Raw genomic sequence first — 23,015 nt, 5'->3', positions numbered from 1 at the left:
TCCTGCATGACATTAGACGTACTGGGGGGGCACTAGCATAGCCTAGCATGGCGTGTGACACCCCACTCACTGCTCACTGCTTGATCTTTAATATCAGAGAAATCGTAGAAATACCATGTCATAGTTTTTGTTTGTGTAGTGTGTGTTGTGGGTCGACTGAGCCTGCCGTAACACATCTATAAGTGTAAAATGATCAGAGGCTTGCTAAAGCGTCCTCTATGACACAAGTCTGGATAAAAGAGTAACATTGGACCAAATCGGACCAAACACACAGTGCAAAATCGTATAAATCATACACATAAGGTTAGCATAAAGGTCAGAAGTGACACGTCTATGAGCCATAACACTGCATTTGAGGAAGAGAATAAAAAAACACCAACACCGTAGGTCACGTCCTCATCGAGGGTAAAAAAAAAAAAACCCACATGACCGTCACATGACCTGTAACTACATAAGAATTGCGAATAAAACACACCATGTGCATGTAAACAGACAGAATGAAAGAAAGTTGTTTCTAACGTCTAAAGAGCTCTCTGATTTTTTACTAAGCTAACGGCGTCACCAACAAATCCGATTAATGTGTGAATATTTCCTTACATGGGCCTGGAAAAAAAGATGGAAACTTTTCTTGTTCTGTGTGGGTCAGCTTTCTTTTAATTTAATAAGAGATTCAGAGATTTTTGATTTCCTGCATTCCTCTAGGGAAGGGAAGTCATTCTGCTGACTTGTGCTGTTATTTTAATACACGCACACACTCACACACACACACACACACACACACACACGCTTTGCAAGGTGTAGCTGTATTAGGATTTTGTTACAACATGTTTCGTGATAAACTGCTGCGTATCTATTCGATTTTCTCCTCAGCCTCACACTTTTATAGCATTTATAGATATTTCTATTTTTATGAATACAAATCCAGTTTACATTCAGATTCCTGGACTTCATTTCAGTCTTCTGTTCCTGCAGCCCCACAGTGAGCACTTGTGGAGGTGACCTTCAGCATGTTGACTGTTAATTAACGCCATCGGTCGCGTTCGTCTCCCTGTTGGTTCTGTGGTTCTGGCTTTTAGTGTAATGATCAATTCTCTGAGCTCCACTCTCTGTGATTGAAACGGGATTCTTTACAACGTCATACGTGACCTAGTTTCAGCTTTAACCTTGGAATGTTGCATGATATGCACTAAAAATTTGAAAAATATATTAAATATATGTGGTGAGCCTGTGTCATGGCTGATGAACCTGATGTGATCTTTTGTTTGTTGAAGGTTTGGAATGTTGAGATGCTTTTCTGCTCAACATGTTTGTAAAGAGTGATTATTTCAGTGAACTTCCTGTCTGGCTGTTTTTCTCTGATCCTTTGTCATCGAAACAATCTGATCAGAGCTCATTTTGACATCATTCTGTAGAAACTGAGCCTGAAAAGGTTCCAGGATATCGATATTTTCTAAAATACAGTACACAAATACAAATGCCACACGGTTGCAGGCACTAAAACCACATTTCCGCACGTTCACGTGAACGCTAGCCGGATTTCAGTCTCGTGTACTGTGATTACATGATCAGCTCATTGACTCCCCGCACGAAAGACAAGCCGTTCCTATTAAAGTGGCATGTAATGAGTGTGAGTGTGAGCATGCTAGCGTAATAGCTCTCGAACGAGACGTACTCAGGCACAAAACAAGCCTGGTTTCTCATTAATACGAGTTTTATTTCACATGTGGTTTTGCTTTGCGAGGCTGTAGGCAAGATATGTTCGTCGACTTCCTGGAACAAACTCCTGCACTCTAACACAGATTGTTTTTTTGGCTGACCGGACATGACCAACCTCTTAGTGACAATTGGATTAGTAGATGAAGCTTGGATGTGGATGACATGATCAAAAATCAATTCCCGAACGAGGAAGTCGTTGTATTCTGAGTTGGACCGCTTCCCTTTGAGTCAGGAACTGCTTAGCATGTTAGCATGATCGCTGACCCATACATACCACACTCCAGCTCTATGACACTCTGAGCTGCGTTTCTGGGTCACGGGAAGCTTTTATGAATAATAAAGAGTCTGCTTCTGAAGGGAATTATTTATATCACTCCAGTAGAAAAGTCTGCCTCGGCGAGTCCTTCTGTATTTCTGTCCCTCACAGAATAAAAAAAATAATAAAATATATTGATAAATAATAATTAACGTGTCACGTTCTGAACAGCTCGCTCAAGCACAAAAGCCTGGTTTCTCGTTAACACGCGACGCTTTTCATATGAGCTTTGAATTTTCTCGAAGATACTTTGCTGTTAATGTACTAGAGTAATATTTTTGGAATAATAGCACTGCGCTAGTGAAAATGAATACTTTCACTCCTTCTCAAGTACATCTACAAAAAAAAAATAGTTTTACTGCCTGCTTGTTAATATTTACCTTCAAAATATTACAAATAAAGCACTGCAAAATGTTTATTTTTTTTCGCTAGCTTTTTTCCTCAGCTAGTTTGTTGGAAAGGTGGCTAACTAAGTACATATTGTAAATCAGCTTGTTGAATTAGCCAGCTAGTTTTCTGAATTTTGTTTGGTCAATTAGCTAGCTGGTAAAGTGTTAGTTAATAAGCTTGCTAAATTAGCAAGTTAGTTAAAAGTAGATTGCTAGTGTTTTGTAAATTAGGTTATTAAATTAGCTAGCTAGTAACTCTTTTTAAAATACGTTTGTTTACAAAAATAAGTTGTACATTCACTAGCAAGTTAAATATTGTAACGTTAGCTAGCTAGGTATGTTAATTTGTTTGTTCAATTAGATTGTTAGTAAAAAATTTTTTTTAGAAGGTTATTTAATTAACAAGCTAGAAAAATGTTGTAAATTAGACAGCAAGTGTGTTTTGTAGATTAGGTTGTTAAATTAGCAAGCTAGAAAAGTTTTGTAAAGTAGCTTGTAAAATTATCAAGCCAGTTCAATGTTTGCTAGTTAAATATTGTAAATTAGCTAGCTAGTTTTGTTCATTAGTTTGCTGACTAGTGAGTTTTTTTAATAAGCTTAATAAATTAGAAAGCTAGTTTAGTATTTTAAATGAGTTTGTTAAAATTGTTAGTGAGTTAGGTATTGTTTTCACTGCTAATGTGCCTTTGCATCCATTCCAAAAGGTTATTAAATGTTAGCTAATCAGCACGTTAAATTCTAGGCTTGTTGTAGTTAGCAGAATATTTACTTTATGACTAATCCCCTAGCAAGCTAGCTAGTTGAAGCCTTGCATATGTTTAAATTTAGATTATTTTTTTTTTACCCATTCAAATAGATTTCTACCTCCATACTTTTATTCAAGGCAAAACTTAATCTACAATGTCTCCATATTTTTTTCACCTTAATGGGTTTTTTTTACTCACTAGCCTTATTTTCTCTTCTATACCTTTCACTCAGTCTTTCAGCAGCATGCTCTCATGTGCTTGCTTTTCTTTTTCTTCTGTTTGCCCTGCTGGACCGTGTCCAAGGCGACAGGCTGGGAATAAGCTAAGGTTGAGTCAGGCCAAGGGCTTGATGGGAACGCTCATATTTGGTTAGCGAGCGAGATTTTCCCCCGGGGCCACGGCTGCTGATCATTAACAGGTTATAGGAGAAACAGCCAGAGCGAGGTGAGGCAAGAAGAACAGATCGATTCTGCACCACAGGGTGGGGGGGGGTTTAGACACGGCAGACGTCTCCAGCTCTATCCTAAGGCTGTTGTGTGCTTGTAAAGGTCACATTAGCACTTTATTTTCACATTCTTTGGTGATGTATTTGTTTTCATGCATTGGCAAGTAATCCAGTCTGTAATTAGTAACCAGAAGGAACCTAAGGACTGACCGTCGGTTGGAGTGTACAGTCGATCCGTGATGTGATCTACTACACTGATGACGTTTGATCTTCATTAATTATAAATAAATCTCTAACCTGATTTAGAAACTACTGCCCATAAGAAGAGAGGTATCTATCTCAGATATATGAGGAAACTGCCTCCAGTTGTATCGGGTGAACTTCAATTGCCCTTGGAATCACAATTGGTGTACATGGCAGTTAAGGTTAGAAACACCAGTATGATACCATACATCCATTTACACAACCATCCTTCCATATTCACCCATCCATCCATCCATCCATTTATTCACACAATCATCCTTACATCCATCCATTCCTCCATCCATCTATTCACCCATCCATCCATCCATCCATCCACACACTCATCCCTCCATCCATCCATCCTTCCATCTATCCAACCATTCATCTATTCACTGATTCATCCATTCAACAATGATTCTTCCATCTATCCATCCATTTATCTACTCACCCATCCATCCATCTATTCACATAACCATCCTTCCATATTCACCCATCCATTCATCCATCCATCCATCCATCCACACACTCATCCTTCCATCCATCCATCCTTCCATCTATCCAACCATTCATCTATTCACTGATTCATCCATTCAACAATGATTCTTCCATCTATCCATCCATTTATCTACTCACCCATCCATCCATCTATTCACATAACCATCCTTCCATATTCACCCATCCATTCATCCATCCATCCATCCACACACTCATCCTTCCATCCATCCATCCTTCCATCTATCCAACCATTCATCTATTCACTGATTCATCCATTCAACAATGATTCTTCCATCTATCCATCCATTTATCTACTCACCCATCCATCCATCTATTCACATAACCATTCTTCCATCCATCCGTCCATCCATACATCCATCTATTCATCCATCCATCCATCCATCCATCCATTCTTCACTCATCCATTCACACAACCATCCGTCCATCTATCCAGCTATTCACCCATCCTTCACTCATCCATACATCCAACCATTCACTCATCCATTTACACAACCATCTATCCATTCATCCATCTATTCACACAAGTGTCCATTCATCCATCCATCCAGACAGCCATCTATTCAAACAACCATTCATCCATCCATCCATCCATCTATTCACTCATCCATTCATCCATCTATCCATCCATTCATCCATCCATCCATCCATTTATATATTCAAACACCCATCTACCCTGCCCTCTGTTCAACCTTACACCTTTTCATTCATTCATTCATTCATCCATCCAGCCTTCCATTTACGCATTCATCCATCTGTCTATTCAAACAACCATTCACAATGCCATCTATTCATCCATCCATCAATCCATTCATCCATCCAGTCACACAACCATCCATCCAAACATCCATTTATTCAAACAACCATCCATTCATCTATTCACGCATCCATTCACACAACTATCCTTCTATCCATCCATCCATCCATCCTTCCATCCATTTATCCATCTAGAACTATGTTAGGAAAGATTATCATTATAATTTTTGAGTTCCAGGAAAATGTTTAGCATTTCCTCTACTAATCTTGTGTTCATTAGATTCTATCTATTTTCCACCCACAGGGGTGTGTTCTGTTATTCCGCCTTATCTTCTTATCAGTAAACATGCAGTGATTTTGGCTGTATGTCGTCATGCACACTGTTCTCTTGTTTTCAGGGAAAGAAATGTTTGGCAATCATTCATTTAGTAGGAAGTTTATTTTTTTAATACATTGTTGAAAAGATCCTAGAACACAGCGTAACTTACGCGTGACGTATTGTATGTCGCTTGGCTGCATATTTATGTGTATTTATGCTGCAGTTATGTCAGTATCATCAACCTGCTTGGAGCAGTAACACGATGCCTCTACACTGTACTCGTATTTTAGAATTGATGCAGTCAGTAAACCCAGAGGAGTCGGGTTGAGCTCGTCATCCGTAATGCTTCCTACCGATGCATTAGACCTTCTGTTCATGCGTTTGTTGTGCTGCTTAGCATAGCACCACACTCCTACGCCTCACAGCAATGAGAGAATGAGATCCACAAAAAAAACATCAAAGCGCTGCCATTTTAGCTGCGTCTAGGCTATATTGAATCTGTCGTACTTATTCCTGTCAAATATACTGTATTTCTGACACAGTGCTATATATACCAGAGCATTCATGCAAGCGCTCGTCTTACAGGTCCAAACAGCAGTTCTTTACATTGTCTCTCCCATGTGACAGACAGTAATGCCATATTTTCCTGTGGGTTAACAACATCCTTGACCTAAAAGCAAAGGATTTTACCCTCGGTGGAGAGGGGTTTTTATTTTGCTTCTCTGAAGCTAAACGTATCTGAGGTTTAAAGAGAATGCAAGCATTTAGTGCTTGGAAGTGAACTAAAAAGAATGTGTTATTTAAATGAAGGTGCATAAAATAGCACTGGTTGATTATCATAGCATGAAAGTTACCAATAATTACATGTACAAGCCATTTAAAGACTTTCTAACAGACTTGCACACAAAAAAAAAACAAAGAACATTTTGTCCATTTTGCCTTAATATATTAGCAACCTCGTACATTTACAGAGTAGCGGTAAAGAGAATCACTTCACATGTGACACATGTGGGTGCAAAATAATACTGTGTGAATTTTTTAAAAGCCTGTTTTAGGCTTTTTTAAACTCAAATTCTCAAAATGATGCCCTGCTCTCACAAAATGAACAATTTCTGACTGTTGGAAATGATGTGTTTAATATTGCTGAGGTAAATTTTTAAACACGTCTGATAGCCATAACATTTTAAACACCTTGGCTGACTTCAGTCTTCTGTGAATCTTTATTGTGGCTAGTTTTTAGGAGCCTCTTTGAGATCTGAACGTTCCGATTAAAGAACATGGATATTAACTTCTCTTTCGAGGTTTATTACATTTGATCATGATTTGATTGCACATGAGTTCTCTATTCATGATAGTAATGAATCAGGACATTATTTGGTACCTTTATCGTATACCATTGATCAGTGTGGTTAGAATATGTTTCCATGTCTTCTTACAATTACAGCTGTGTTAATAAAGTAGTATTTGATGTTTTCCTTAATCCTTGATTCTAACCGTCTTTCTCTGTGTGCTCTCCAGGGCCTTGTACACATATGAAGATGATAGCAACGATCTGACGCTGGCATCATCAGGAGGTAGGTCAATTTATCCTAGCTGTAATTTATCCTAATGTACATCTGCCTCATCTAAAATCGCAATAACTCTGTCATGGTGATGGAGAATGCTCATTTGCTACATGACAATTAGCATAATTATCCGTGACATTAAATATCCGTTTCGGCAGAGTGACGTGCGAGAGCTTCGTTCGATGATTGTTTTGTTCCATGAGAGTTTGGAGTTTGAATCAGGACTGCCGATTTCACTGCAAATGCCATCTCATTATCTGGGTTATGGCTTATCTGATAAAAACAGCATGAATTCTCTCTCTCTTTGTCTCTCTCTGTTCAGTATACCTGTAATTTATCAGCACAGTGGAACAGGGTGACATGACGAGATCTAAGGCCACCTTTCAGAACGTATTGTTGTTGGTAGAGGAGTCTATTCCAGTGAGATTGCACCACAATTGAGGTCCATACATTGTTTTGAGTGGGAGCCAAGAACAAATGATTGGGGTGATGCTATTACACTACCAGTAAGAAATAACACGCGACACACCACAACGAAGTGGAGTGATACGAGCGAGCCTGATGCTTACTGGAGTTACGTGGTCTGAATGTTATTTCTGTTATACAACAGCAATTTGCAGTTTTAAACGTATTAAAGGGTTGTAAAGTATTATAGTAATAAATGATGCATTAACGTATTAACATATTAACCATACATCAAGAGTTTGAACATTTTATACTTACGGAGTGTCCAGGAGACAAGTTTGGTCCTCTTAAATTATAGCACTTATATTATAGCAGCTATAAATGTGCGTTCTCTCATCAGCCTCTATTTTTCTGTCTTGAAGTTAATAAGATAAAAAAGATCACAGCTTGAAATGTTAGAAACCACAAAATGATCTGTGGAGACTCCTTCCAGAAAGATTTATATCTTTTAGATATAATCAGCCATAACATTAAAAACACTGACAGGTGAAGTGAATAAATAAATAAAAAGTAATTTCTCGACGTTGATGTGAGGCAGGAAAATGGGAAAAAAGTGTAAAGATCTATGGTATGTGCTGGACAAATTCCACAGAACCTCCACCTCAAGACTTACAGGATTTACAGGATCTGCTGCTAACCTCTTCTCGAGGTCTTGCGGAGTCCATGCCTTGACGAGTCAGAGCTGTTTTGGGGGAAGTGGAAACTTAGTGGTTAAGATGTTGGACTGCTGAACGGAAGGTTGGTCAAATCCCAGTTTTACCAAAGCTGCCAGTGCTGGGCTCTTGAGCAAGACCCTTAACCATCTCGCTTGTTAAATAAAAACAAAACAAAACTGTCTGCTACATGCCATAAATGTGAGTGTTTTTTATACTAGAATATTAGACAGGTGTCTAATATCCGAATAATAATAACCGAATATTTTAATGTTATGGCTGATCGGTGTATGTGTTATAGGAGTATATATACTGATAATGATGGAGGGTCTGCCGTACGAGATTTTATGCTAGAGATGGAACTACTGTCAGCTGTTCTGTTATGGAAAATTAATCAACACCTTCTGATTTGAGAATTCAATCACGCTGTGTTATAATCACTTTTACTTGTTAGCGATAGCAAAGGGACTGGGACTTGTGCTTAGCCTGAGCTGCAGGAGAGGCTTGCATGTGTTAGACGTGTGTGTGTGTGTGTATGTGTATGTGTGTCTCCAAGTCTCCTGCCAGAAGCCTGGGTCTGACTGTCTGGTTCTGATTTAGCTTTTAAGCTTTCAGTACAACTGACAGGAAGTGAGTCACTAACCCAACTGTCTGCTCCACTAATTAACTCCACGGATCCTTCGGCTTCGCAGGTTGCTCACACACTTAGACGGACAGCCTCCCGACACGCACTTAACCTCATCTTGGATTATAATGTGCTATAAGAGTGGATCGTCTGTGATGTTTGTTTTTTTGTTTTTTTATTACAAGACTAACTTTAATTCCTCTCCAGAAAGCAAATAATGTAGAGGCTTTTGCAGATTTTCAGTGGAACGAACAATTAAAATGGTTATTACTTTTAATATTAAGGTCATTAGGTAACATAAACGGTTTTAATAAACTTTTGCATAGTAAAATCAAATCCTTCACATCAGCTATCATTTCAAAAATACAATTCCTGAAACAAATCCACTTTATTTCGTTTACTCTTTCTGATTTGTTATAGGATCTGATATCCGTCATGTTGTCTCAGCTCCGCCTTCTTTTTTAATTTATTGTTGGCATAAGTCTGCTATCGAGTATCATATCTGAGTCATGTTTATTAACAATGTAGATGAATGTCATAAAATGAACATGTAATGTTTTTCTTCCAATTTCTGAACATTTTATGATTTAACGCATCAGTTAAAAACAACGTCCAACAACATCCGCGAACTTTAGCTAAGGGCACAGAAATCGCCGCCGTTCCTGTTTAATTATACGAGGAAACCAAACTCATAATCTCAGTTCAAATTTGTCATTGCGCAGCTCTGATTAGAGCCTACAAGATTTTCATTCTGTAAAAGACAAACGCTGTTATGATTCACATTGCTCTCAAGCAGCTTTTCCCGAGTTCATTGTTCATGTCTTTGACTCCCAGATGGCGGCCTGGCAGAAATCATGGTCACCTTCGATAACGGCCGCATCATGTATGGCTTCTGCAGCCTAAAGGATCCGACGGCCGCCCTGCCTCGCTACATCCTCATCAACTGGGTGAGTCAGGAGAACTGAAATCTCAAAGCTGAGAGGGTTTGTTCTTCAGAGAACGTGTCAGTGTTCTTGCCCTGGGCTGATGGCTCATTTTAAGTGAGGGTTTCTTTTTTCAAAGAGCAAGCAGGAGAGAAATAAGCATCATTACAGCTCACTGTGTCCCATGAGCTGCTGTGATTCTTAAATCTGACACGCTGAGCGCGGTATTTCTCCCCACATTTATTATAGTCATTAGGAAGGTTCTCTCTGTGTGCCAGCGTAATCAGTTTGTATTGCGTGAGTAATGTTCCTTTTGAATGGGTACTGATCATATTGTTAAAGACAAAAATATAAATATAACACTCACGGTGCACTCCAGGTGAATTGTTATGTGAAAATGAGCAACCTCGTTTAACCACTGAATTGAGAAAACGGTATTCGTCTCAGGGTTTTGTAAAGACTTGTGGTGGGTGGTTAAAAAAAAAAGAAAAGAAAAAATCCCTTCGAGGGCTCCAATCTGCTGATGTTCGTCAGTAATTTTCCTCACTTTTATGCAGCTGCTTGAGTGTGTGATTGTGATCCCTGAGGACCCCTGTGTGTTTAATGACAGTAATTATGCTGTATGTATGTTCAGGTTGGGGAGGACGTCCCTGATGCCAGGAAATGTGCCTGTGCCAGCCATGTAGCCACCATTGCGGAGTTTTTCCAGGTGGGTCTCGCTAAGGTAAAGTGACCACTTTTCTACCTCTGGAACAGGTAACCTTGTGCCGTGTCTGTGTCAAGTACATGATTATACAGTAATTAAAGGAGCAGTTTGTAAATTTTAAAGACCTCTTCTTGTTTGCTGTGAAAACACTAAGAAGCACCCTTACTATTAAATAAGCTATTCATTGCTTGGGAGTCACCATTTTTGATTTTTAAAAATAATGGATGCGGGGCTAATTTCTGCTCTGTAAAAATGTAAACAGATGTCTGATCTGTTGTGCAAAGAGAACTGTGGTAAAAAAAATAGTTTTTATACTCAGACATTGGCTGGTTTTCTCCCAGATTTATTCACTGACTAGGAACATTAGGGTGCACAAATTAATTTTGTCACTCTAGGAAGACCTTTAAATATTACTTACTGCATCTTTAACTTTTACCTATTAAACCTTGTTTCATTTGTTTCCTGTTAACGTTGTCATCAGCCTTGTTTGTGTCATCTTGAAATTACAGCCTTTGACATAACAGCTCCTGTTTTTATTTTTATTTTTTTGCGTGCCTGATTTGCATCTTCATAAGTCTGTTATTATTCCTCAGCCGTCTATCACACGTCTAAGCCGCGCTTGTTCAGATGAGTGAGTTCACCGGATACGTGGGTGGTCATCATCGCGTGTCTGCTCGAGGAGGAGACTTCTGTATATAACAGCCAGTAGTAGGAAGACGATGATGTCTGCAGATGACTAATGTGGTTTTCTGCACGGTGTTTACCGTGGAGGTGTGCGCTGGTTGTAAAGTGCTGCTTTTTACATGCTCCGTCTCATCCACCTGGATGTAGGAGAAATCCTCCAGGGAACTAGATCTCCTCTTGTGAACTCTTAAAATTTTTTTATTTTGTATCATTGTCCAAGCCGAGCTTTATTTAGCATAAATCTCTGTTTTTGTGTTCTCTGACACAGAACCTGGTTTCGGTCAAAGTTTCAGTCCAGTAGCATCTAGAGATCTAGACAGGGATAGAGCCTGATCCCTTCCCAAATGATCCCATCACCCCTTGCTCTGTGATGTTGTGCACTGTGTGGGTGTGGCTCTGTGGTTAAGGTATCAGGCTGATCATCAGAAGATCATTAATTCAAATTGTTGAGTCATTAAGCAAGATCTTTAACCTTCAGATTGTGCTCACATTAGAATTTTCCAGAAAGCACCTAAAAGACACTCAGGACATAAGACACAAGTTATGATTTTGAGAGAACAGGTTCTGTTATTTTTTATTTTTTTTTGCCTGTGTTGCATCTTCATGAATATATTATTATTCCTCAGCCATCCATCACATCTTCATGATCTTCATGATTATAATAAATTAATTTAAAATATTTTGAAAATATAACAGGTAACCCTGATCATCTGGACAGTTCCATCCCTACAGTGAAAAATGGTGGTGGTGGCATTTTTTTGGAAGAGCTGATGGAACGTCATCAAGAAGTCCAAGAAGATTGTTGAGGAAAACCTGCTCAAGAGCACACACACAGAACCTCAAACTGGACCCACAGGAGAGAGACCTGACATAAAAGGCTCAGACTTGAATCTGAAAGAAAAGGATCTCTGGAGAGAACTGAAACTCACTATAGCCCGTCTAACTTTCCCAATCCAAACTGATCGAGCTTGAGAAGTTCTGCAGAGAGAAATGAAAGAGGATCCTCAAACCCACATGAACCAAAATGGGTGTAAACACCTTCCAAGACGCTTCGAGTGTCCAGGGTGTGAATACTTCTGTAATTCAGACATTTTTTTCTTATACCCAGTTCGTTCTCATCGTATCGTATCCTTTACACCCGACTGAGAAGATGATTTCGAAACGCTCCTCGCTGCACTGAATGACTACAGTAAGAGAAAATAACCGAAAAACAAATGCTGTTGTCTATTCTAACAGAACAATACAGATGATAAGGGATAATTATGATGACAGTATTGATGACAGAGATATCGCATGTACTATGTAAATATCCATCGTGGAGCTCAGACTGAACCGTGGCTTTGTTGTGCAAATGAGCTGCTTTATCTGCTTCCCTACACACTGGACATCCACTGCATTTATTTTATTCAGAGAGGTTCCTCTGAATTCACCTATTTTTCCCTTTCATCCTCCCACGGATACTTTGAAGTCCTTTCTGTAGCTTTAACACACTGCCTCGGTTCCACTGTGCCACATACACACACTCACACACACACACACACACACACACACACAGAGTCCTTGCTATTCAGTACACAGTGGCCTGGGGGTTACGTGCTTTGGCAGGAATTGTGTTGATGTGTGTTTTTCTTTCTTTTCTCTTTTCTTTCTCTATTTCTTTCACTCCAGGGAGTTGACATCATCATCAATGCCAGCAGCATGGACGACATCGACCCCTCCGCCATCGGGCAAAGATTGACCAATGGGACGGGGCCGAGCGCTAGCCCAGTGCTCAGCCGCCTGCGAATGAGAGACGAGGAGAATGCGGAGCATGTTGTATGTGATTTGGGATGGGAGGGAATCCTTTGTGTGTGTGTGTGTGTGTGTGTGTGTGTGGTTGCTCATGTATATCTCTAAGTGTGTTTAGTTTCAGAAGGAAGTGCTCAAGTGCATTTTTCTTACTAACCGCATTGTTAGAGCAGGGGGAAATGAAACAATGCTCTTCTCTGTGAACAGCCAAAGCAGGCAGTGACTCATACACACTTCCAAAGCTGTCCAGCTCTTTCCGCCTGTTTATCTCACAGATCAGCATGACCTCCATCCCCGTCGCAGCCTCGTTCTTCATTTAACCGCTTAATGAATAACACAGACAGCGCAGCTCTCGTCGCACAATAAACAGAGATAAAGTAGCTTCAGCTCGCGCGGCAGCGTGTCCGAGGAGTCTGTTCAAAAGTTAGCGCCTCGTTAAATATTTCACTGTAGCTCGTCAGACGCGGAATAAACCGTCTCCGTCCTGTCACGTTTCTTTATCTTTATCTTTAATTGTGTTCATAATTAGATTATGTTTTCTCCTCTTTTTTTCTCTCCTCCCACAGGGCACCACCTACCAGAAAACGAACGCGGAAATCGAGATGAAACGGATCAACCGGGAAGAATTCTGGGAACAAGCCAAGGTAGAGATTGGATTCTGTGGAAGCTTGATGCGAGCAAGGACGCTTCAGATCCGAGACGTGAATCAGCACAACCTGTGCTAGCCCACTGCTCCTGATCTGATTTTCTTTTTCAGCCTAGCATTCATGCAGCTGAGCGAGGAGCTGTTTGTCATTTTAAAGTGCATGTCTACAAGCTTTCAGAGCCACATTTTGGCCTCATAAAATAATTATCAATAATTGGTGCTGGAGGCTTAGCCTTCATTTGTGGCTTGGAAAAAAAGAAACGCCCAGATTTCTGGCCTATATTTTTTGATCTGCGCTGATTATAAGATATTTAAAGAAGAGAGTACAGTTTTTCCCTTGAGCACGTGGCAGATCTGATTCCTGGTTAGTTCTTTATGCTGAGATGTTTACTCGTGTGTTCAGACACGTTCCAGGATGGATGTCAAAGGGGCGAGTGCTCTTACTTTCTGTCACCTTTCTCCTGGATGGTCATCCTTCAGTGTCTGTCAATCACTCACACCATTTTCATTTGCAACTCTTTAACAGCGAGAAGAAGAGCTAAGGAAGGAGGAAGAAAGAAAGAAAGCGGCAGAAGAGCGACAGCGCTTCGAAGAGGAGCGGATGGAGCTGGAGAGAAAGGAGCAGGAGGAGAGAGAGAAGAGATACCGCGAAAGGGAGAGGCAGATCGAGGAACACAGGCGAGAACTCTTGACACCACAGACATCTTCATGTGTTTTTTCTTTCACTGAAAACTGAACGCTCTGTCTTCTTTCTACAGGAAGAAAATGCAAGAAGAAGAGGAGGCCAAAGAGAGGTCACGACCTCAGCCCTTGATTGTAAGAGTGTGTGTGCTTCACATGCTTCACTCAAGCATGTAAAAAAGAAACAAATTTTCTGATAACTTGAAAGTCACACCCATGAGGAACACTGCACACAAGGCGTGACATGTTTCCATGTTGCACAAGTTCCACATGTTTGGCCCAATAGAAGAATTAACGATTAAACCTTTCTACAAATTGAAGAAAACTAGACTCTGCTGCCCCCTGCTGGAAACTACAGCAATTTCTCTTGTTTCTCCAGACAGAGCCCAGTGGCGAGGACCTCTCTCAAGACAAAAGGGAGTCAGAGGTCGAGGTGAGTCGATTCCATTTGTTCGTTCCAGAACTCTTAAAACAATCACAAAATTTAAATGAATAATAAATCAATAAGCAAATCGATATCTTTGTACAAATTCTGGGCAAGCCCATCTCTAGTGCAAGCCGTGAGACGGGAATCTGGCGTAGATGTAGGTCAAATTGTGGTGTTGCGTCAGATAGAAGCTCTTCTGGGCTTTGCATATGGGTCAGTGGGATTCCTCGTGCTGTTTCGGGACTAGGACGGCGTGAGGAAATAGCACACTGGCGATGGCTGACTTTTTTTCTTTTCTTTTTTTTACAATATGAGCCAACTGGAAATAACTCATGCTGGATATCATCATAAATAATTTATAAATAAATACATCAGAAATCATGTTTCATTAATAATTTCAGGATATATTTTGAACACATAAAAACATGATCATTAATCCCAGTATTGCATTGATGGTCTAAAGTTATTGAGGGCCTTGGTAAAGGTTATGAAAAAATTGACCGTTTGCTTCATTTAATGCTGAAAGTAATGATTAATAATTTTTAATTGATGTAAAATTAATTCTACAAAATATATATTCTAAAAATCTATATATTTTTAATTATCAGATTTTTTTAAAAAAATCTTATTTTGTGGTCATTTGTGTGTGGATTTCAGCATCGATTTGTTTTTCTCTATATATAATTTTTACCAAACATGCCAATAATTTTGGAGCTATTTCTATTGTTTTGAGTATTAAAAAAATCTCATGGGAGCAATTATGTTTTAAATATAACCTTAACAGCAAATACAGGTATTTTTAATAATTATTTATTAAATTTGATAATGTTCTGTATCATAAGTGTTTTCGTTTATTTAAGATTTGATTGTAAATATGTAAAAAAAAATACATATATATATATATATATATATATATACATAATATATACATATATATATATATATATATATACAGAAATAGCTTTATCTTACTTTTTTATTATTATTATTATTATTATTATTATTATTATTATTTAATATCCTCTGTCTGGAAAGTTCTTCAGATATCAGACATTATTTTTTTAACTTTGCTATGAAAAAGTTTTTGCTTACATATTAATGAAGGAGAACATTTTGTGTCTTCAGGAGGCAGCGGCGATAATCGCTCAGCGCACAAGCAACCCGCGTGAGTTCTTCAAGCAGAGAGAAAAAGCTGTAGCCACCAGCTTGGACACATCACCCATCATCTCACACAGGACCGGTAAGACCATGGGGATGGGGAATGAGGGACACATTTCAGCGTTTTTATGGGGAACAGAATGAAAACCCTGCTAACATGGAAGAACTAGTCTAGGAAGTCCAGCACTAAATGTTTTGGTTAAATGACTATAAAACTATACACAAATTATAACAACTGTTATAAACATTTTAGGATGATTTAGAAATGAGAGAAACACTTACCAAGCTGTTCTTGTATAGTTTTCTTTTTTTTGAGCTCAGTAATGCAGTCCTTCTGAATTCCTTCTTCTGAAAAGTCTCCAAGTAAATTAAAAGTTTTGCTCAGTTGCTCTATAAATACCTCTGTCTGCCCTTAGTCCTCCATTATAACCATGTTTTAAATAAACAAGTTTTAAGTTGTTATTCTTATAATCCTGTTCCTCTATCTGATCGATATCTGCGGTGGATTGGGATTAGATAAAGATTAGAACTCGCTCGGACTAATCCTTGACGCCGTTTTTAAATCTTATTCGTGTGTAACTATGGTGTGTGATGGGAATTCTCTCTCAGGCGTTTTTGTAGAAAACCGAACGGTGCGACCGCAAGAAGTCGTCTGCCGTACGGACAGGACTCCGGCGTCACGTGTCGATTCTGTGGGGAAGATTCAGTGGCAGATAGAAAGCAAATCGCACTGAGGGTAAAATGTGAAATGCGACACACAGACGATCAGCTGATCTGTCTTCAGGGAAAAAAATAAAGCAGGCAGCAGCATTACAGGCAATCCATGCTGTTGCATTATATTGCACTGTTTATGTTAAATAAAGCTGACAGACTGTATTACGTTTGGTTAGTGACAAAGATAACGTGACACACTGAAAAGCCAAAGTATTTTTCTTGCGTTGATGGAAAACATTTGTAAAAATATCGGAATTCTTGCTCCTTACGAATTTAACGCTGATTTGTGTAATTCCCTGATGCAGTAGTGTTATGCTGAAACACAGTCATCATCCAATCACAGCCCTGAGATGTACTCGGGGGCGTGGCTATAATCCGGGAATGACCTCATGAAAGAAATAAAAGAACACTGTGTTAAAGCTTGTTCTTTCTTTCTTTCTTTCTTTCTTTCTTTCTTTCTTACTTTCTTTCTTTCTTTCTTTCTTCCTTCCTTCCTTTCAATTTTTCATGAATTCAGTCTTCAGTTCAATCCAATATTAAAAAATCATCAAGTGCTTTTCTTGTATCTTCCCACGTCATGAAAGTGTCTTGCTTTTCAGTGCGTCATGTTGTCCTCATGCGACACATCGCAAGCTCGTGTGTGTCACGTGTCGGTGCGATTGCTTTTCTGTCTCACGCAATTTTCTCCTTAACTTTCAAGATCGTAACTAAAACAAGTTAGATCTGAAAGAAGACGAACATGACATCCGTGTGCCATCCGTAATCCAGAGCCTCATGAGTCTGTGCTCTGGATTAAAAGTTAATGTTTAAATGTCTGTTTGGTGTGTGTGTGTGTGTGTGTGTGTGTGTGTGTGTGTGAGAGAGCAAGAGTGCTAAAGTCTCCGTCTCTAGAGAGCACTCTCGACAGACTATCAGTCTGACAGTTGTACTATTTTTGCAGGGTGTGAACATATAGAACTAACCACCTTTTTTCTTTCTTTCTCTTCCTCTTTTCTCTCCTGATTTTTTCCATATTCTGCTATTCATTCCACTTTTGTGTTTATTTATTTGTTCATTTTTTATTTTTGGTCGATGCATCCCACACACCGTATGATGATCTTGGACCTGTCCACAACATCTTCCCTACTGGGAAAAACCCCCAAAAACCAAACATGGACTCTGGCATCACGTCCATTCGTCCACCCTGATCTTTCTCTTTCTCTTATTGCATTCTTTCATTCTTTCTTTCGTTGTCTTCATCATGCCCCGGCTTTCCTTTGTGTCTTTCGCATGCCTGTGCGTCTTGGTGTTGTGTCCCTCCCTGGGCTCCTTGTCTCCTTGTTTACCAGGCCGCTTGGACAGTCCGTTCTTGAAGCAGCAGCACAGTCTGTGTGTGTCCAGTACGTCCTCCTCTCGCACCCCAGGGCCATTTGGTAGGTACTGGACTGAGCCAGGTTCATCAGGTTCATCAGCGCAGGAGCACTCGTGTCTCTCTGCCCTATAGCCCCTCACTCTTACCCCCTCTGCCCCCACCACATGCACCTCTGCATCACTTACTGATGTGTTTGCTGTATTGGCTGTAGCTGTACTGCACAATGGACTGGATCTGACAGCTATTATTTTTAGAATACATTTCTCTCTCTCTCTCTCTCTCTCTCTCCACAGCATAAAGGTGCTAGTGTTATGAAAATATGCATGCTATCTTACCAGCTGGTATTTTAAGCTTAGACATAATTTTTTTTTTATTTTATAAAAGATACAGACTCTTCATGACCCTCCTTTGTGTCGAGTAGTGTTTTGGGTCGTCATACATGCAGTTTGCTTTTTATATCAGAAAGTACTGCTGTCAAAACTTTCCCAGAACATCGTATCCCCTGCTGTATATTTAGACAGCACTGTTTTTTTTTGTCTCATTTTCATTATATGCAGAATTCTAACCTCCAAAAAAAGTCAAATAAATACAGAGGAATGCGCTTTCTGCCCTCTTCCGCATACACGATGTCAAAGATGCCTGAGAACAGCTCAGACTGGCATCAGAGAGAATAAAACCATCAAGAATTTTATGACATCGTCCTCATGAACTCCTGACGATAGAGCAAACTCTTTGCCGTTGTGTCACTCAGGAGCCCAACTGTGTTGTCATTTATGAAATGATTCGGTTTTATGGCAAGACATGGCTCATCAAAAGTGAAATAATGTCATATACAATGTTATGTAAAGGCTGATTAGTTGTTTCATCAGTCTAAGCTTAATGATCTGCTGCTCGTCCTTTGTCCTCCATCCTCATGGTGAAGGATGTTGTGTACCATGGCGTCATTACCACTGTAGAGAACGTCAGGAGTTTTCCTCCTTCCACTGCTTGAGAAAACTCCAGAATCCCTCCTAAAATTCCTCCTTCATTCATTTTAATCCTTCTCATAATTAAGTGTGTCAAGCATGCATCCGGACAGATTAGCACTCCGGTCGAACCCACCAAACAATGATTTCAATTTGTGTTATGATATTTTATTAGAATCAGCTTGTAATTTTATTGAAATGTTTAGACCTAAAAAGTGTAAATCTCTGTTATTCCACTAGGAGGCAAAATAGAAACCTTAACATCATTTTATTTCATTTCATGAGCAAGCTGCTGGTTGTTGCCGTTCGTTTATCTGGAAGATGCCCATATATGGAAGTGACTTTTGGCCATGTGATATATTTTCACTTGAAGACATTAGAATGAATAAAAATTAGAACGTTAGATAAAAAACCCTACTCCGTTGAAGTGTATTGTATTCAATTCTATAATCTACAGCCTGTAAGAGACGACATAATAGATTCTGTAAACTTTACAGTAAAGGGGTACTTTAAATAAAGTAAAGGGTTTGTAGAGGGGAAGATCTTGCTAGAAACTCATTCATCCTGTCTTAATTTATCTCCGTCTGGAAACACGATCATCGTCCAATTAGTGGATGGCTTTAGAGTCATTCATTAATTTAACCAAGATCCAGGCTTCTCTGTGCCCTGTGTATTTCCTTGTGGATTTTGATAGAGTTAAGTCGTTGATTACACAAAGTAATGAGGTGCATATATATATTATATATAAATATATTACCCCCTCCTTCTGCACGCTTCCTGTAATTGGACGGTACCTGCCCCGCCTGCTCTACTTGCCCTGTCTGGGCTTCTCCTCATGTCCTGACCTGTGAGTGTGTGTAGCATTGCTTTAAACGTGAACATGTATATCCTCTGTAGCGTTCACCAGATGATGGCATGTTTCTTGGGCTGACAAACTGCAGCCTCACACACACACACACACATTCACCAATCCGTTCTCATCTCACAGCGACTGCTGTTTCTTCATGTTACCACAGCGTCTTTTTCATCATCGCTCTCTGTTTATTTTACAATTATGTAAGGTTCTCGTGCAGTACAGAACCGTCCGGCTCAGACGCTTACATAATTGTACCTTCATGTGTGCTACGAGAGTGTTTGCGTCTGGATTTCCGGTGCTTCTTGTTTTACATGGACGACTCGTTGTTGACCTGCTGTGTGGGATTTGGGATCTGTTGTTACTTACAGTATTAACCTGGCTGTATAAATGAACCAGTCAACAGCCAGATGTGGGAAAAAACGAAGCAGCGAGATCTCCTAATGTACTTGTCTGACGCTATACTTACAGTATAATGCTGCAAAACCATATGGTACGGTATTGCTCACAAAACAACAATAAATCAGGAGCATTTTTGGAGGAAAAACCCTTCTGTTTATTACAAACACTTGTAAAGACAGTGAATATAGGAATGTCCGAAGATTTATACATTGTGCATGTGTACTTCACTGATTTTAATCCAAAATATGGTAATACTTAGAGGAACATTTTAATAATGCCATCAGTTTTAACAAGAGACCCTGGAACACCTGCCAATCAATCAATCAATCAATCAATCAATCAATAAACAAACAAAGCAATAAAAAAGATTTTGTGAGGTGCTTGGAAACAGGAAATGGTAGAAGAGCACTCCTGAAAATGGAAATAATAATAAATCATTAAAAATGATGCCCACATTTATTTGAAATGTTCTGTACTTCAACTCTTTTTTCCCCAGAGGACAAAAAAATTAGTTTTCTTTTGTTCTTGTGTCCATGTTGATGATTGAATGTCTTTGTCATGTCCCACTCCACAGTGGTGGTTAATATGAAGCTCATACGAAAGTAGACCCTCAGGACTTTAAGAAATTTGTAGTGTTTCATGAGTATTTCTGTTTTTAGCCTACTTGGGGCAATATATTCATAGAAAAGTTCAATAGGAAAAAATTATTATTAAAAAATATTTCCACACAAATATTTGTATCTTCAGACCTATTCCTGCTCTCTGAGATGCTCCGAGTGCTTGTTCATCTAAAAACCAGCTCAAATTTGATCTTCAACCACTAACATTCTGTGTAAGGTTATCCAACAGAGGGAAAAACACACGTCTAAAACACGTGTTGAAAGCCAACAGAGTCCTGACTCATTTTAGATCAGATAAAAAATAATATTTGTTTATACTGGTATAGAGATATACATCATTATATTTAACAAACAGATCCATGGGAATGTTCTTCTCTGATCGTGTAAAACATTAAGCCATACTGGAGGCCTTGGCTTTGTTGCGTTTATCAGCTTGTCAGCTCTGTCACAGCTCCTGCATGGGCGCTGATCGTGTGTTTTTTTGTTCATTTGTTACTCCTGCATGTGTCATGTGTTTTGTGTGTTTCTCTTTGGGGCCACTTTCACACCATACTTGCTGTTGCTGTTGTTGTGATCACTCTGTTTGTGTTTGGTGGGAATATTTTGTTATTATTCGTCAGTTGTTATTTGTCAGATTTTGCGATGTTGCTGACTCGTGCTTTCACGCTGAACCTTGTCTCTGTGTCTCTCTGATTGGTCAGATGACTCCCCTGAAGGCGTCTCAGCCACGTCCCCGACAACCATCCCTAAAATCGCCATTCAGGAAGAAAAAGATGACAACAGCCAGAAGGAATGGGGTAAGAGCCAAGCCTGGGGTTCAGTCTTTATTCATATTGTTACTTCACATAAACCGCTGCATCGACAGAACGCAATATTACATTCTTTACATACTACAGATTCAAGAAAAGAGCAAAAACCTACAGACTAAATAATAATTCTAGCAGATACTTTTTTGTTGTTGTTTTATTCCAGTCCTCAGTGAGTAAAGATTTTAGTGAGTCATTTATGGAGGCTTCGACACTCGACTTCTGCTATCTGTTACTAGGTCATAATTTTTTTATTATGAGTATCCGAATAATAAGCAGGTAAGAGATGACAATGAGCTTGTTTTGAGCAGTTTTACATCTATCATCAATGTCCAGCTGTGTTGAATAGAGCACGTGTGTTTCCCAAACAGCTAATATCATTAACCAGGGTTGCCAGATTTCAGCAAAATTTACATTTACATGTAAATTTCTGGCATTTGGCAGACGCTCTTATGCAGAGCGACGTACAAATGAGCTTTGAAGTTTCTATCAATGGATACATTAACACTGTTTCAATAAGGTCACAGACTTAGGATACCATCTACAAACTGTGTTGGGAGTTTATTTTCTATTTCTATAATAATCTCAAGATTACATGAAGTTTCTTCCTTTTTTTGCCTTGGTAGAGAAAAAAGTCATCACATATTTCTAACATATTTATATGTAGACATTTTCCACTCCATAATCCCCCTTTTTCCATGTTTCCAATCTTCACAATATATCTTACAACAGAAATGGCTCTATATATCATGGATATACCATGGAAATGTATTCGATTTATTCAGATCATTTGACACCCAAATGAGAATGAGGTTTCCTTCTGAGCCTGGTTCCTCTCAAGGTTTCTTCCTCATATCATCTCAGGGAGTTTTTCCTCACCACTGTTGCCTCAGGCTTGCTGATTAGGGAGAAATGTTAGGGATACATATTTTTAAAATTTTTCTTTATAAAAATTTTAAACTTTATAATTTTTTTTTATCTTTCTATATTTCTGTAAAGCTCCTTTGACAAATAAATGAAATATACAAATAAATGAAATTGAATTGAAAATTTTAATTCATGATTAGATCTGGCGGATTTTTACATTTGTTTAATGTGGTGTAAAAATCACAAGACTGGCAACCCTGTTCCTTTAACTGATCTATTTGCTTTTCCTCCTCCAATAAAAATGTTCATGGCACGAGCATGGGGCAGCATGAGACTTGCCCTAATGGGCCTCTTAGACACATTAGTGTGTGTTAGTTGCAGTTTCCATTTTTGGCCACTAAGAGGTGCTTTGTGGGGAAGTGAACACCCTAGAATATGATCTGCATATTTCTGTCATTGTTTTAAATAACCCTGAAGAGAAAATGACAAATTTAAACCGTATAGAATTGTGACTGGGGAATGTCAGATGCATTTCTATGAAAAACTTCCATCCTGAGGTGTACAAAGTGTTCTGCAAGAACTTGTGTAAAATCGCCTGGAGGCCATCTGAGAGCAGCTTGATTAGCTGATGGAGCATGTCCAGGACAGATGACACAGCCTCTGGTCTGATTAA

General features: G+C 39.1%; 1 protein-coding gene across 3 annotated transcripts in view; it reads left to right on the top strand.

Moving 5' to 3' along the window:
• Positions 1-23,015, top strand: part of dbn1 (drebrin 1) — a 60,866-nt gene that overhangs the window by 32,883 nt on the left and 4,968 nt on the right. Inside the window, exons 2-12 of one of the 3 annotated variants that reach the window (XM_058415124.1) lie at positions 6,962-7,017; positions 9,586-9,698; positions 10,309-10,383; positions 12,733-12,879; positions 13,419-13,496; positions 14,025-14,176; positions 14,257-14,314; positions 14,559-14,612; positions 15,732-15,846; positions 17,807-17,890; positions 21,371-21,466. In XM_058415124.1, coding sequence (XP_058271107.1) covers positions 6,962-7,017; positions 9,586-9,698; positions 10,309-10,383; positions 12,733-12,879; positions 13,419-13,496; positions 14,025-14,176; positions 14,257-14,314; positions 14,559-14,612; positions 15,732-15,846; positions 17,807-17,890; positions 21,371-21,466 — 1,028 coding nt within the window. Of the gene's footprint in view, positions 1-6,961; positions 7,018-9,585; positions 9,699-10,308; positions 10,399-12,732; positions 12,880-13,418; positions 13,497-14,024; positions 14,177-14,256; positions 14,315-14,558; positions 14,613-15,731; positions 15,847-17,806; positions 17,891-21,370; positions 21,467-23,015 lie in introns of all 3 variants that reach the window. The other 2 variants (XM_058415123.1, XM_058415125.1) reach the window with 2 other exon arrangements.

The sequence above is a fragment of the Hemibagrus wyckioides genome, linkage group LG18 (assembly GCF_019097595.1).
Source record: "Hemibagrus wyckioides isolate EC202008001 linkage group LG18, SWU_Hwy_1.0, whole genome shotgun sequence".
In the NCBI taxonomy this organism is placed as follows: domain Eukaryota; kingdom Metazoa; phylum Chordata; class Actinopteri; order Siluriformes; family Bagridae; genus Hemibagrus; species Hemibagrus wyckioides.
This window is presented reverse-complemented; position numbering and strand designations above follow the sequence as displayed.